Below are 15,754 nucleotides of genomic sequence, written 5' to 3' on the forward strand. Positions count from 1 at the left end.
AAAAGATCATGGCTATTGATTTTCAAATGGAGACAAAGAACAGAATAGATTTTACATAAATGAGGTGGGTATAAAAATGTAGAAGGTGAAATTGAGTGTCGTTTATTAAAATAAAGAAAGGGATAAAAACCCTTCTTTTCTATTTCAACAAAGTGATGCTCTTTTCTCACATTGTCTGGCTTCAAGCAGGCAATTTTGTTCTCACTTCATTGACGGATTGGTTCTTTTATAATACACCTTATAAATCAATGAAATTGGCAGGAGGCACTTCTTGTGAGGTCACTGTGATAAATGACTGTGACAAGGTGAACATAATAACTGTACAAAATGTTAAGAATCCTACTTGAGAATGTCAAATTTAAGAAAATTTACTGCTAAAGCACCAAAAACTTGAAAATGAACATTTGTTATTTCTGCACCACTAGTGGCACCAAAGAATTGCAATTTGTTATTCATTAATTATTCTTCTCTGAAGGTGACATCTTGTTTTACAAGATGTTTAAATAATAACAAAAAGTAAAATTATTTATGCAAGTTACTTTACTTTGAAGAATGTTGTTTCCAATTGAATGCACAGTGGTGTACTGACATATCTGGGTGCTATTTTTAAAGACCTACCAAAATGGCATAATTTATGGGCAAACCTCATATTTAGGAACTGCTTGTGAATGAAAAACTGAGTATTGGTAAAATAAATAATTAAATAAATAAATAAATAAGGGTCTAACTGGTTTTCTCTTTGAGATATTAACCTACAAAACATTTTCATCTGATATTACAATGTACAACATATGCTTTTGGTCACAACTGGATATAAATGTAGTCTGCTGTTTATTGATTATATAAGCCATAACATGTCAAATAATTTGAGATAACAAAGACAATTCCCTTCAATTCTATTCAACCCACTCTCTGCAGTACACAATCCATGCAGGAAAGCTCTCAGCATGGAGTCCTAATCAACCAGATTTTGATCTACATCTGAAGCAACAACTGGGCCAATACCCTGTGATGCTTTTGCAGCGCAGCTGACCTGGAAACAGTCCTCTCTTCCATCTCGGTACCACACACAGGAAGTCCCAACTGCTCCGGGACAGAGATCTCTTATAGAGAGATCCCTCCATTTTAATTCACATACATCTGGAGTGACAGGATGTACGAATCGCCTCACACAGCGAGAAGTTGTTCCTGCCAACTTGATAAAAAAATCCCCTGATTCTGACACTGAATCATCACAGCAGTGACTCGCTCTTAATAGAGTGCCAATATTAATTTATTTATTAGTGCTTGCTGGTGCAGATAGAGTTTAAGACCTGCCTTAATTCCTACAGTAGGTTAAATTTAGCACAAATTTAGAATCTGGGCCACACTGCCTCATTGGTGTGAACAGAGGTGAAATAACCAGGAGGAGGGAATAAATCGAAACCAGGGAAGGATTGATAGCTGAAAAATAAAAATACACTTATGGTGAAATGGTACGTTTGATATATTGAGACCATCATAGTATTAGATGCATTTGATGTTTTCTAGTAAAAATCTGACAACATTAAAAATATATAATATTATATTACATTATATATTTAAATCTCTTCTCAAAACATTCTATTAGGATTGCTTTTACTTGATTAATCATTTTATTTTTTCTATTTCTTTGATGTATATTTTTTTGTATTTAAAGTGTGTTGTTTTCTCTGTTTTCTTGTGAAGTGCTTTGAGAAAGCCACTTTTAAAGGCGCTATATAAAATAAAGGTAGTGTTATTATATTATATTATATTATATTAGTATATTATACCGTTTAAATCATGTTTAGAGATCATAGAATTATATCAATGATATAATAAAAATATTAATTATATATATATATATATATATATATATATATATATATATATATATATATATATATATATATATTAACACACACAATTTTGCTTCTCGAGTGAATTTATTTTATTTTTAAAGGGTTAGTTCACCCAAAAATTAATATTCTGTCATTAATAACTCAACCTCATGTCATTCCACACAAGACCTTTGGCCTCCATTGCCAGCAAGATAATTAATACTTTCAGATGCCCAGAAAGATATTAAAGACATATTTAAAACAGTTCATGAGACTACAGTGGTTCAACCTTAATGTTATGAAGTGATGAAAATATTTTTTTGCAAAAAAAAAAAAAAAAAAAAAAAATATATATATATATATATATATATATATATATATATATAAATATATATATATATATATATGGGGAAGCGAACCCGTAAGGGACGCTGCGGAAACCACTACCTACCCAATGGGGGAGGAGTTTACGTGGGAATACACACATGGACTGGCCCGGGGGGGCAGTACGCATATGGGGTCCCTGGGATGGCTCCACCTGGTTAGGGGGAGACTCATCTTACAGGTGACAGCAGAGCTGGCTCTGCTAAGGGAAAGACACGGACTCGGCCCGTAGGGAGTTTTAAAGCGTGGAAAATACACATATGGGACCGCTCACGTAGAGGGGTCACGACATATGGGCCCCAGCCAACAGACAGCGTCAGCGACGGATGTAGGCCTGGCATCAGACACTCCGCAATGTCCGAGCCGAAGGGGGAGGCGGAGGAACTCGACAGGGTTCGCCAAGCGGGGAACACGACTGGAGTGAAAGTATGCACGTATCCGGCCAGTGGCGGGAATGGCATTGCAAGCCGACACTTAGAGTGGGTACAACACGTCTACCGACTAGTGGATGCGAGTACACGTGAGGATACCGGCTCTACACGTAGGCTATAAAACCTAGCGAACGTGTTTGGTGTCGCCCAGCCCGCAGCTCTACAGATATCTGTCAGCGAGGCGCCATGAGCCAGCGCCCAGGAAGAGGCCACCCCTCTGGTGGAGTGGGCTCTCAACCCGAGCGGGCAAGGCACGCCCTGGGATTCGAACGCCAAGGCGATGGCATCCACTATCCAGTGGGCCATCCTCTGCTTGGAGACAGCCTTTCCCTTCTGCTGGCCTCCGTAACAGATGAAGAGCTGATCTGAGGTCCTGAAGCTTCGCGTTCTGTCCACGTAAACGCGCAGAGCGCGGACGGGACAGAGCAAAGCTAGGGCTGGGTCTGCCTCCTCCGAGGGCAGCGCTTGCAGGTTCACTACCTGATCTCTGAAGGGAGTGGTAGGAACCTTGGGCACGTATCCAGGCCGGGGTCTCAGGATGACGTGAGAAGCACCGGGCCCGAATTCTAGGCACGTTTCGTCGACCGAAAATGCATGCAGATCCCTTACCCTCTTCAGGGAAGCCAATGCAACCAGAAGAACCGTCTTAAGAGACATTAGTTTCAGGTCGACTGATTGCAAAGGTTCGAAGGGATGACCCCGGAGAGCTGTGAGAACCAGGGTCAAATCCCAAGAGGGTACGGAGGAAGGGCGAGGAGGATTCAGTCTCCTGGCCCCCCTCAGGAATCTGACGATCAGATCGTGTTTCCCCAGGGACTTACCCTATATATATATATTATTCAACAATATCTAGTGAAGGGCAATTTCAAAACACTGCTTCATGAAGCTTTGAAGCTTTACAAATCTTTTGTTTCGAATCAGTGGTTTCGGAGCAATGCCAAAGTCACATGAATCATTTAAATTTCGAAACACTTAAGATGTAACGAAGCCTCGTTTACTGAAATCACATGACTTTGGCAGTTTGAGATCGTTTGATACACACTCCGAACCACTGATTCAAAACGAAAGATTCGTAAAGCCTCAAAGCTTCATGAAGCAGTGTTTTGAAATCGCACTTCACTAGATATTGTTGAATAAGTTGTTATTTTGTTTTATTAGTGCACAAAGCGTATTCTCGTCGCTTTATAACAATAAGGTTAAATCACTGTAGTCACATAAACTGTTTTAAATATAACTTAAGTACCTTTCTGGGCATCTGAAAGTTTAAATTAACTAGCTTTTAATGCAGGCCTCACTGAGTCATCGGATTATATCAAAAATATCTTAATTTGTGTTCTGAAGATGAACAAAGGTCTTATGGATTTGGAACGACATGAGGGCGAGTAATTAATGACTGAATTTTCTGTAGAATTAGTTAATAGAAAAAAGTTGCATGAACTCAAAATTTGATACATTTTTATTTTAGTAAGCTGAACTTAATATGATTGAGTTGTAGCAGATTTGTAATTCCCAGCATGCTTTGCATCAGACTGCACAAGGAAAATAAATGTTGAAATTAAGTATTATTTTGTGTTTTTGCATAAGATTAGTGTTTAATGTTGTGTTAAGTTGGGATTTACAGAACTGTGGGAGTGAAGGGATGACAGTGTCGTGATTGTTAATGAGAGATATCTGTGCACCACACTGACCTTGCTCCACTTCTACGGCTCTCGGCCCCGCCCTACTTAAAAACTTAAAAAAAGTTCTACTAACTTAAAAAAGTTAATTAAGTTTACTTAAATATTTTGAGATAAGTCTCTTCAAAAGTTGAGTATTCTAAACTTATTGAGTTTTACAGTGTACATTTGAAGGATAAGGGTAAACTCATAGTTCCAACCAACCACATTTTCAGAGTGTTAATATTTCAGATGAAGTAGATATCACTGATAGGATCTGTTTAAAAACAATACGCTTCATCACACTGTGCAAACCTATTGTTACTGAAGAATCTTGTTTTCTCACAGTGAAGTGCTCCTGCTGGATGATACTCTTTTCAAAGACAAGCTTTCTGCTGTCGTGTCTAAGGGGAGTTTAGATACACTAATAAGAATTCGGTGTTTTTCTCACATAAGTGCTGAGTGGGAGGGAAAGATGATGACATGTCATGCTATTTCATACACTAAAAATAACAATGGTCACTCTAGCAGCTTTGTGAAAGTTACAGTGAGAATCTGAATGTGGGTAACTGGTGGTCAGCGTTAAAGGGAAAACCTGGGATTAATGAAACATAATAAATGACTAAACATGTTTGTGGACATCTAGTATCTTACCTGACCACTCCCTGCGTGTTTCTCAGGACAGAGGCAGCGAAGCTCTGAGTTACTCCCACCAGACTTGTGCCGTCAACCTCCACGATCTGATCATTCACCTTAATTCTGTGGAAAATGAGGGTGGATATGTTTTAACGCTTGTTACAATGACACTGTTATGACATTGCACATCTGTAAAACAGGTTTGTATAATAGTATTTCAATCATGACAATCAAGACTAGGAGATTGCGAACCCCTAGAGTTTGACACAAACCTCCAGTGAGATTGTGTCTTTGTAAAAATGTTAAGATAAAAGTAAAGACCCAAATTAAGGATTGTAAAAATGTAATAAAGATTTATTGCTGCATTAATAAGGAAGATAAAATTTCATTATAAAGATTTTTTCCAAAAATATATTCTTTATACTATGTGAATGAACATAAATATGATTTTTTAACAAGTAATAATTACTTAAAATCTCAGAGAGTACTTCAAATAGATAATTTAGATCATAAGGCTTAAAAGGGACAAAAAACGGTAAGGAACCCCTCTTCTACGAGTATGTTTTCAGACTTGTTGTTCACATTCTTTCATTTCAGAAGCTAATAGCAATCATAGCACAGGATTACAAAGACAAGTAAGCTCCTTAGCAACATGTGATAATATAATTTTCAGAATGCTACAGTGTTTGCAAGAAGAGCTCCAACTGTGTGATATCTGTAATGAGCTTTGTGAGTTTGACCAAATTGCCTTGACCCTTGATTCCTGTCTGGATATTGAGCTCCTGGCAAATCTCGTCTGTTATGCAGGCAAAGCAGACGGAGAGATGCTTGCAAGAGTGAATCCTAATGTACACCTAAAGAGTGTGGCATAAGCACACCTTGACCTTCACATGCATTTTGCAATGTCACCAATATATTAATACTGAAAGCAGGAAATAAGTATTCCTCTATGCAAAAAAATTAAAAAAATAAGAACTCCAGATTTCAATGTCGCTGTCGAATCCTCCATTGTTAAACTGCACACAGAAACGTCTCGGTTACGTATGTAACCCTCGTTCCCTGAAGGAGGGAACGGAGACGTACGTCAGTAGTGACCGACGAATTGGGATATCGCTTAGAGAGCCCTATCATCTTCGTGTAAACTAAAACAAGCCAATGGAATTGGCGTGCGATATTTGCATAATGCGCACCGCCCCCGACAGGTGTATATAAATAGGAAGCAGATGCAATCGCACTCTGTTTTTCGCTGAGGAGACAACTGGTGTCCGCACTACAGCGAGGGTACAGAAACTGTGGCGACGGGACGTACGTCTCCGTTCCCTCCTTCAGGGAACGAGGGTTACATACGTAACCGAGACGTTCCCTTTCAGTCGGTCACGTTCGACGTACGTCAGTAGTGACCGACGAATTGGGATCCCAACTAAAGCGCCACAGTTACGAAACCCCTTCCAGTGCCCAGCACAAGCTCAGCCGCCCATAGCACCGGCTGGCGGTGAAGGGGGCGAGCTTACACCGAGAGAGTCTACTGCTGTCTAACCACTACCCACTAAGTAAACTAGACACACTGGGGAAGCGAACCCGTAAGGGACGCTGCGGAAACTACTACCTACCCAATGGGGGAGGAGTTTACGTGGGAATACACACATGGACTGGCCCGGGGGGGCAGTACGCATATGGGGTCCCTGGGATGGCTCCACCTGGTTAGGGGGAGACTCATCTTACAGGTGACAGCAGAGCTGGCTCTGCTAAGGGAAAGACACGGACTCGGCCCGTAGGGAGTTTTAAAGCGTGGAAAATACACATATGGGACCGCTCACGTAGAGGGGTCACGACATATGGGCCCCAGCCAACAGACAGCGTCAGCGACGGATGTAGGCCTGGCATCAGACACTCCGCAATGTCCGAGCCGAAGGGGGAGGCGGAGGAACTCGACAGGGTTCGCCAAGCGGGGAACACGACTGGAGTGAAAGTATGCACGTATCCGGCCAGTGGCGGGAATGGCATTGCAAGCCGACACTTAGAGTGGGTACAACACGTCTACCGACTAGTGGATGCGAGTACACGTGAGGATACCGGCTCTACACGTAGGCTATAAAACCTAGCGAACGTGTTTGGTGTCGCCCAGCCCGCAGCTCTACAGAGATCTGTCAGCGAGGCGCCATGAGCCAGCGCCCAGGAAGAGGCCACCCCTCTGGTGGAGTGGGCTCTCAACCCGAGCGGGCAAGGCACGCCCTGGGATTCGTACGCCAAGGCGATGGCATCCACTATCCAGTGGGCCATCCTCTGCTTGGAGACAGCCTTTCCCTTCTGCTGGCCTCCGTAACAGATGAAGAGCTGATCTGAGGTCCTGAAGCTTCGCGTTCTGTCCACGTAAACGCGCAGAGCGCGGACGGGACAGAGCAAAGCTAGGGCTGGGTCTGCCTCCTCCGAGGGCAGCGCTTGCAGGTTCACTACCTGATCTCTGAAGGGAGTGGTAGGAACCTTGGGCACGTATCCAGGCCGGGGTCTCAGGATGACGTGAGAAGCACCGGGCCCGAATTCTAGGCACGTTTCGTCGACCGAAAATGCATGCAGATCCCTTACCCTCTTCAGGGAAGCCAATGCAACCAGAAGAACCGTCTTAAGAGACATTAGTTTCAGGTCGACTGATTGCAAAGGTTCGAAGGGATGACCCCGGAGAGCTGTGAGAACCAGGGTCAAATCCCAAGAGGGTACGGAGGAAGGGCGAGGAGGATTCAGTCTCCTGGCCCCCCTCAGGAATCTGACGATCAGATCGTGTTTCCCCAGGGACTTACCCTCAACTGCATGGTGATGTGCGGCAATGGCGGCAACATACACCTTGACAGCCTTCGCTCCAACCCATCTTGCAGAAAGGAAAGCACGGATCCGACCGAACATGATCGGGGGTCCTCTCGGCGAGAGGCGCACCATTCGACGAACAGGTTCCACTTCAGCGCGTAGAGATTCCTAGTGGAAGGAGCTCTAGCGGAAGTGATGGTGTCTACGACCGCTTGCGGGAGATCACTCAGAACCTCCGCATCCCGTCCAGGGACCACACGTGGAGGTTCCACAGATCGGGACGCGGGTGCCACAGGGTGCCCCGTCTCTGAGTCAGGGGGCCCTTCCTCAGAGGAATCGGCCAGGGAGGTGCTGTCACGAGGAGAATGAGGTCTTAGAATCAGGTCCGAGTGGGCCAGTACGGAGCCACTAACAGAACCTGCTCCCCGTCCTCCCTGACCTTGCACATGAGTTGTGCGAGAAGGCTCACTGGGGGAAACGCATGTTTGCGCAGACCCGGGGGCCAGCTGTGTGCCAGGGCATCCGTGCCGAGCGTGCCGCCGGTCAGGGAATAAAACCACTGGCGCAGTTTCCGGGGAGGCAAGCAGGACTACCTGGGCCTCGCCGAAACGCTGCCAAATCAGCTGGACCGCCTGGGGGTGGAGCCGCCACTCGCCCGCAAGTAGATGCTGCCGTGACAGCTCGTCGGCTGCACGGTTGAGCACACCTGAGACACGAGTGGCCCGAAGGGACCTCAGATCCTTCTGACTCCACAACAAGAGATGGCGGGCGAGTTGCAACATGCGACGGAAGCGTAGACCACCTTGACGGTAGGTGTACGCAACGGCCGCAGTGCTTAGTGAGCGGACTAGAACGTGCTTGCCTGACAACAGCTCCTTGAAGCGGGCCAGCGCAAGACGAACCGCTAGCAACTCGAGGCAATTGGTATGCCAATGCAGCTGAAGCCCCGTCCAAAGACCTGTCACTGCATGCCCGTTGTACGTGGCCCCCCATCCCGTGGCAGAGACATCTGTGGAGACCACAGCGTGCCTGGACACTCGTTCGAGGGGTACTCCGGCCCACAGGAACGAAGGGTCCAACCACCGGACAAGGGTGCGACGGCAGCTCGGTGTCACGGGGACACGGAGCGTGCCGCACTGCCACGCCCATCTCGGGACCCGGCCGCGGAGCCAGTGTTGAAGCGGTCTCATATGAAGCAATCCGAGCGGCGTTACCGCGGCTGCAGATGCCATATGCCCCAGGAGCCTCTGAAAATCTTTCAGTGGAGCCGCTGTCCTGCACTTGAGCGAGCTCAGGCAGTTCAACACCGACTGGACGCGCACCTCGGTGAGACGCGCAGTCCGTGCGACCCAGTCTAGCTCGAGACCGAAACAAGAGATCCTCTACCCGGGGGCGAGTTTGCTCTTGTCCCAGTTGACCTGAAGACCCAACCGGTTGGGAGCTACAACCATGTCGGGTAGGACTTTGTACTGACATGCCCGACCCTCGAACGCAGACCGACCTAGGAAGGGTCTGTGTCGAGGCAGAATCGAGACATGAAAGTATGCGTCCTTCAGGTCTATTGCTGCAAACCAATCCTGGGGACGGTCCAGGATTGGCCGTAGCCCACCGCCCTTTTACGGTACAATGAAGTAGGGGCTGTAAAACCCCGACTTCATATCGGCTGGAGGGACCGGCTTGATTGTACCCTTCGCCAGGAGGACAGCAATCTCCACCCGGAGAACAGGAGCACTGTCCAACGACACCTGAGTGAAGTGGACAGCCCTGAAGACCGGGGGACGCCGGGCGAACTGAATCGCATAGCCAAGTCTGATAGTACGAATGAGCCAACTGGACAGGCTGGGGAGCGCTATCCACGCTTCCAGACACTGAGCCAGCGGGACCAAAGGCACCACAGACGCACCGGGGGTGGGGCAGCAAGGCAGAGAGGGACCCGACTCGGACGGCTTGAGGGCGGCCCGGAGTGGGGTCGGACTCTGCGAGGCAGCAGTGTGCATGGGAGACGGCGCACGGGACTGGTCTGCACCAACACACTGCCACCTGCTGGCGAATGGGGAGGGAGCTGACAGCAGCGAGGCGGAGCCTGGCACACTGGCAGACACCCCTTGTTGTGACCTGGAGTTTGAGGAAACTGCTCTTTTTGTGGCAAGTGGGTACCGCTGGACTCCGGAGAGCCAGCGGCGGTAGATGGACAGCCGCCACAAAATCCCCCCCGGCCCTCCTCCGGGGGTGGGAGAGCAGATGGAATACTCTCCCAAAGGGCAGGAACCTTCCGCTCCAGGTCGCCCGTCTCAGGGCCGAGTTTTCCCCGACCGCTTGCCACCTGGCTGGCAGAGACGGGCTGGGCACCACGTCCGCGCCCGGCACCCTGCTGTTTGGCTGGTGTAGGCTGCTGCTTTGCCAACTTAGCAGGGGCGGAGGAAGACGCAGGTGGGCGCCCTCGGCGACGAGCGGGCTGAGGCTGAGCCACGGGCGGCTGGGTGGAGGCAGCAGCGGACCGCCGTGGCATGACATGTCTGATAGCCTCAGCCTGCTTCTGTGCAGCGGAGGACTGTTGGGCACAGCTCTCCACCGCGTCGCCGAAAAGGCCGACCGGAGACACGGGGGAATCCAGGAACCGATGTTTGTCGGTCTCCCTCATGTCTGCCAAGGTCAGCCAGAGGTGGCGTTGCTGGGCTACCAGAGTAGACATCGCCTGGCAACAGAACGCGCTGTCACCTTCGTTGCCCGGAGGGCAAGGTCAGTGCGCGCGCAGCTCCCCAAGCAGCTGTTGGTCAGGACCTTCCTGGGGCACCTGCGACAGCGCTTTTGCCTGATAGACCTGCAAAAGGGCCATCGCGTGCAGGGCAGAGGCAGCCTGCCCACAGGCACTGTAAGCTTTCTCAGTCAGACCGGCTGAGAATTCACAGGCCTGGGACGGGAGACGCGGCTCACCGCGCCAGCCAGCGGCCGTTGGACACAACTGCGTCGCAACAGACCGCTTGACTGGCGGGATCTTCGCGTACCCCCTGGCTAGCCCGCCGTCCAGGGAGGTGAAGGCGGACGAGGGACCAGGCCCTGTACGAGCCCCATGCGGAGCTTGCCAAGACCTGGTCACCTCATCGTGTACTTCCGGGAAGAAAGGCATTGGGGCGGGACGCTGGATTTGACCAGCGCGACCCCCCGCCAAGTACCAATCGTCCAACCGAGATGGGCCGGGACAGGGTGGAGGGTTCCACTCAAGCCCGACGCACAAGGCGGCCCGGGAGAGCACAGCCGTGAGCTCGGGATCCGACTCGGGCAACGCTACCGTCCCGGGCGGCAGCGCGTCCGAATCCTCCCCCGAGGACTCAGGCTCACCTTCCGATGCAGCGATCGACATCCGATCCGCCGCCAGCACACCAAAGGTAACAGCTGGACAGTCCGTAGAGGGCCCAGCGGAAACCAACGGTGGCACGATGGGTTGCGGTGCTGATGAGGCGGCAGGGGCCCGAGGAGCGTTTCCGCTCGGCGGGGAAGCCCTTACCGTAATCCTCCGGTCACCCTTCCTATACAGCGCCGTACCGTCATTCCGGTTCCCGGGGCCGGAAAAAACGGTCGTACGCGGCATAGGAGAGGGAACCCCCGCTTCCTGAGACTTCAGGAAGGAGAGTCTCGACCTCAGCATCGCGATAGTCATGTTCCCGCAATGGGAACATGAACCATCCACAAAAGCTGCTTCAGCGTGCAGAATGCCCAAACACGAGATGCAACGATTGTGCCCATCAGCAGGGACCAGGGAACGACCGCAGCTGCTTCAGCGTGCAGAATGCCCAAACACGAGATGCAACGATTGTGCCCATCAGCAGGGACCAGGGAACGACCGCACCCATTAACGCAAATTATGACATACTGTCAGGGTTCGTCTGTAAAGCTCTTTTAGAAGGGGAAGTCAACTCACTCGTGCTGAAGCACCCAGGGAGCGACGCGATGTGTCAGGTACACCACTCCCTGACACACCGAGGAACCGGCCCAAATCGCTACACACGCACACACTCTTTGTGTTGCTGTGAAAACAGCAGTTTTCGAGCTTATAGCTCAGCTCCTCGGAGTACTCGCGACCTCGCTGAACGTGCCCTTTCACCAGCACTGAAAGCTCGCTGTAAATCCTCTTCTGAGGCAATGTTTTAGAATAAAACAAACGAAGAAAGGAGTCTTCTAAAACAGGACACCAGTGAATGGCTCCGAAGCGAAAGACAGAGTGCGATTGCATCTGCTTCCTATTTATATACACCTGTCGGGGGCGGTGCGCATTATGCAAATATCGCACGCCAATTCCATTGGCTTGTTTTAGTTTACACGAAGATGATAGGGCTCTCTAAGCGATATCCCAATTCGTCGGTCACTACTGACGTACGTCGAACGTGACCGACTGAAAGGGAACAGAGAGTTAATGGTGGAGGAAATTGCATTCTGGCTACTGAATGGTCCTTTTGAAACCTGATTGCACAGCAAAGAGACAGTTGCTTGGTAATTTCGAAACAAGTAAAATTTCTCAGAATTTAATGCCACTCAGCAAACGGCACAGTGCAGTTCAACGGACTGAGGCAACACTTTTGGGATTCAAAATTTTAAACTTTTAAACTTGGAAATAAACAGAACGTTTTTACGGTGATAATATATTTAGTAAAGAAAAAATTATTTCCAATAATTTTCTAATCTAAAAAACAAAAATGCTCTAAAAATGTCTACTAAAATGGCTAAGATGGTTGGCCAGATGAGAGATGGGCTGCTTTAACTCCCATCCCTACCCCTTCTATTAGTGTTCAAATTATTTTTTTTTTCTAAATGGAAGATCCTCATATCGATATCCAGAAAGTAAGGTGATATATATGCCTATTACTACTTTCTATGTGCAGTTTAGTTTACCTTCCATCTCTCTCAGCTGCTCCACCCTCTATGACAGTCTTGACGAAGATGCCTAGCTTCTCCAGGCCTGCGTCAGCACCGACCCCCATTCCTATAATACTGATGCCCAGGCCATCCTCATCTGACATACACAGATGAACATACACAAATCAGTGAATGGAAAAACATTAGTGCTGAGCAAATGGAAAGAATGAATGACATTTCAATAAATCATTGGATGGATATGGATGGATATTATGACAGATCGATATTCAAGGCTTAGCACTGATTTACTCACAGTGCTTAAAATATACAGATACATGCAAGACATTTCCCTGAAAACCTATTTGTGTTTATATATATTTTTTTAATGAGAAAGCTTATAGAGGAAACCAGAGCTAGTTGTCACAAGGGCTACAGTGTATCTTAGTAATCATAATGTTTTGAGTAAAAACTGACTGAAAAATATTAACTTGAGTGAAAAGCGTGATGACTAGACCCAGTGTCGCCAATCATGAAAACTATCCTAAACTTTTAACCTCAGAGAAATCTCTTTTGTGACACTGCTATGCACCTTTTTCCAGTTCCACAGGGAGAAGTTCCAGCTTCTCCACCCGTTTCTCCAGCTCATACTCTGCTGAGGATGCCACCGGGTCCACCTCTTCATTCCTCCGGTCATAATCTTCATTGCAGTAGGTTTTGAACACCTGGGAGCCAAAAAAAGTCAATGTCACATTACTGAGGTCACATGATTAAACAGCTGTGTGGAGCCCATTTTGTCATTGTTACAAAAGATGGAGTATGTGAATCATGCAAGGCTAGAGAGTATGTCTTCTGAAACTCAGAAAGATTAATATACTGTATATCCAACAAATATTATAATTTATTAAAGATTTTGTAAGCATATTATGTAGTTGATTGTTTTATTTGTGATAACGCAATGAAACATGCCAAATTGTACGACATAATATTTGTCCAGGCTGTCATGCAAAGAAATTATGAACACATGCAAAAACAAGAATTAACGAAACACTAACTGATTATTGATTATGGTAAGAATTTCAAGAACTGTTTTTAAGCTGGCTCCACAAAAAAAAAAAAAAAAAAAATGCTTACTTATAAACACAACACATACACAGACTTGGTTATCTCCAAGGCTGCATTTATTTTGAAAGATTATTACAATTTAAAATAACTTAAATTTACTATACTATAATTTACTATATTTTAAAATGTAATTTATTCCTGTGATACAAAGCTGAATTTTCAGCATCATTACTCCAGTCTTCAGTGTCACATGATCCTTCAGAAATCATTCTAATTTGCTGATATGCTACTCAAGAAACATTTATTATTATAATCAATGTTGAAAACAGTTATCAACTTAATATTTTTGTAGAAACTGATTTTTTTTAGGATTAAAAAGTTAAAAAGAACAGCATTTATTTAAATAAAATATTAAGTAAAATGTTTGTTCTAACATTCTAAAATCAAATAGATGTTCTAAATAATATCAAAATATAATCTAAATAATATCAATAAAAATAACATTTATAAAATGTATACATTATTTCTTGCTAAATGTACAAAAATAAAATGTGTGTGTATATTTACAGGTTCTGGTCATATAATTAGAATATCATTCAAAAAGTGAAACTTGTATATTATATTCATTCATTACACACAGACTGATATATTTCAAATGTTTATTTCTTTTAATTTTGATGATTATAACTGACAACTAAGGAAAATCCCAAATTCAGTATCTCAGAAAATTAGAATATTGTGAAAAGGTTCAATATTGAAGACACCTGGTGCCACACTCTAATCAGCTAATGAACTCAAAACACCTGCAAAGGTCATTAAATGGTCTTTCAGTCTAGTTCTGTAGGCTACACAAACATCGGGAAGACTGCTGACTTGACAGTTGTCCAAAAGACAGCCATTGACACCTTGCACAAGGAGGGCAAGACGCAAAAGGTCATTGTAAAAGAGGCTGGCTGTCCACAGAGCTCTGTGTCCAAGCACATTAATAGAGAGGTGAAGGGAAGGAAAAGATGTGGTAGAAAAAAGTGTACAAGCGATAGGGATAACCACACCCTGGAGAGGATTGTGAAACAAAACCCATTCTAAAATGTGGGGAAGATTCACAAAGAGTGGACTGCAGCTGGAGTCAGTGCTTCAAGAACCACTAAGCACAGACCTATGCAACACATGGGTTTCAGCTGTCGCATTCCTTGTGTCAAGCCACTCTTGAACAACAGACAGCGTCAGAAGCGTCTAAAGACAAAAAGGACTGGACTGCTGCTGAGTGGTCCAAAGTTATGTTCTCTGATGAAAGTAAATTTTGCATTTCCTTTGGAAATCAGGGTCCCAGGGTCTGGAAGAAGAGAGGAGAGGCACACAATCCACGTTGCTTGAGGTCCAGTGTAAAGTTTCCACAGTCAGTGATGGTTTGGGGTGTCGTGTCATCTGCTGGCGTTGGTCCACTGTGTTTTCTGAGGTCCAAGGTCAACGCAGCCGTATACCAGGAAGTTTTAGAGCACTTCATGCTTCCTGCTGCTGACCAACTTTATGGAGATGCAGATTTCGTTTTCCAACAGGACTTGGCACCTGCACACAGTGCCAAAGCTACCAGTACCTGGTTTAAGGACCATGGTATCCCTGTTCTTAATTGGCCAGCAAACTCGCCTGACCTTAACCCCATAGAAAATCTGCGGGTTATTGTGAAGAGGAAGATGCGATATGCCAGACCCAACAATGCAGAAGAGCTGAAGGCCACTATCAGAGCAACCTGGGCTCTCATAACACCTGAGCAGTGCCACAGACTGATCCACTCCATGCCATGCCGCATACTTATCATACTTATCAGTTGGCCAAGATTTCCAAAAATCCTTTCTTTGTATTTGTATTAAGTAATATTCAAATTTTCTGAGATACTGAATCTGGGATTTTCCTTAGTTGTCAGTTATAATCATCAAAATTAAAAGAAATAAACATTTGAAATATATCAGTCTGTGTGTAATGAATGAATATAATATAAAAGTTTCACTTTTTGAATGGAATTAGTGAAATAAATAAACTTTTTGAAGATATTCTAATTATATGACCAGTACCTGTATATATATATATATAAACATAA

At 45.9% G+C, this 15,754-nt stretch overlaps 1 protein-coding gene across 4 annotated transcripts in view; it reads right to left on the reverse strand.

Annotated features, from left to right (window-relative positions):
* Positions 1 to 15,754, reverse strand: part of ppp1r9a (protein phosphatase 1, regulatory subunit 9A) — a 79,392-nt gene that overhangs the window by 37,425 nt on the left and 26,213 nt on the right. For all 4 annotated transcript variants that reach the window (XM_067412192.1, XM_067412194.1, XM_067412191.1 and 1 more), the window contains exons 3-5: positions 13,187 to 13,319; positions 12,634 to 12,754; positions 4,966 to 5,070 (exon numbers count right to left, since the gene is read on the reverse strand). In XM_067412192.1, coding sequence (XP_067268293.1) covers positions 4,966 to 5,070; positions 12,634 to 12,754; positions 13,187 to 13,319 — 359 coding nt within the window. The remainder of the gene's footprint in view (positions 1 to 4,965; positions 5,071 to 12,633; positions 12,755 to 13,186; positions 13,320 to 15,754) is intronic.

Source organism: Chanodichthys erythropterus, chromosome 15 (assembly GCF_024489055.1).
Source record: "Chanodichthys erythropterus isolate Z2021 chromosome 15, ASM2448905v1, whole genome shotgun sequence".
Taxonomy (NCBI): Eukaryota; Metazoa; Chordata; class Actinopteri; order Cypriniformes; family Xenocyprididae; genus Chanodichthys; species Chanodichthys erythropterus.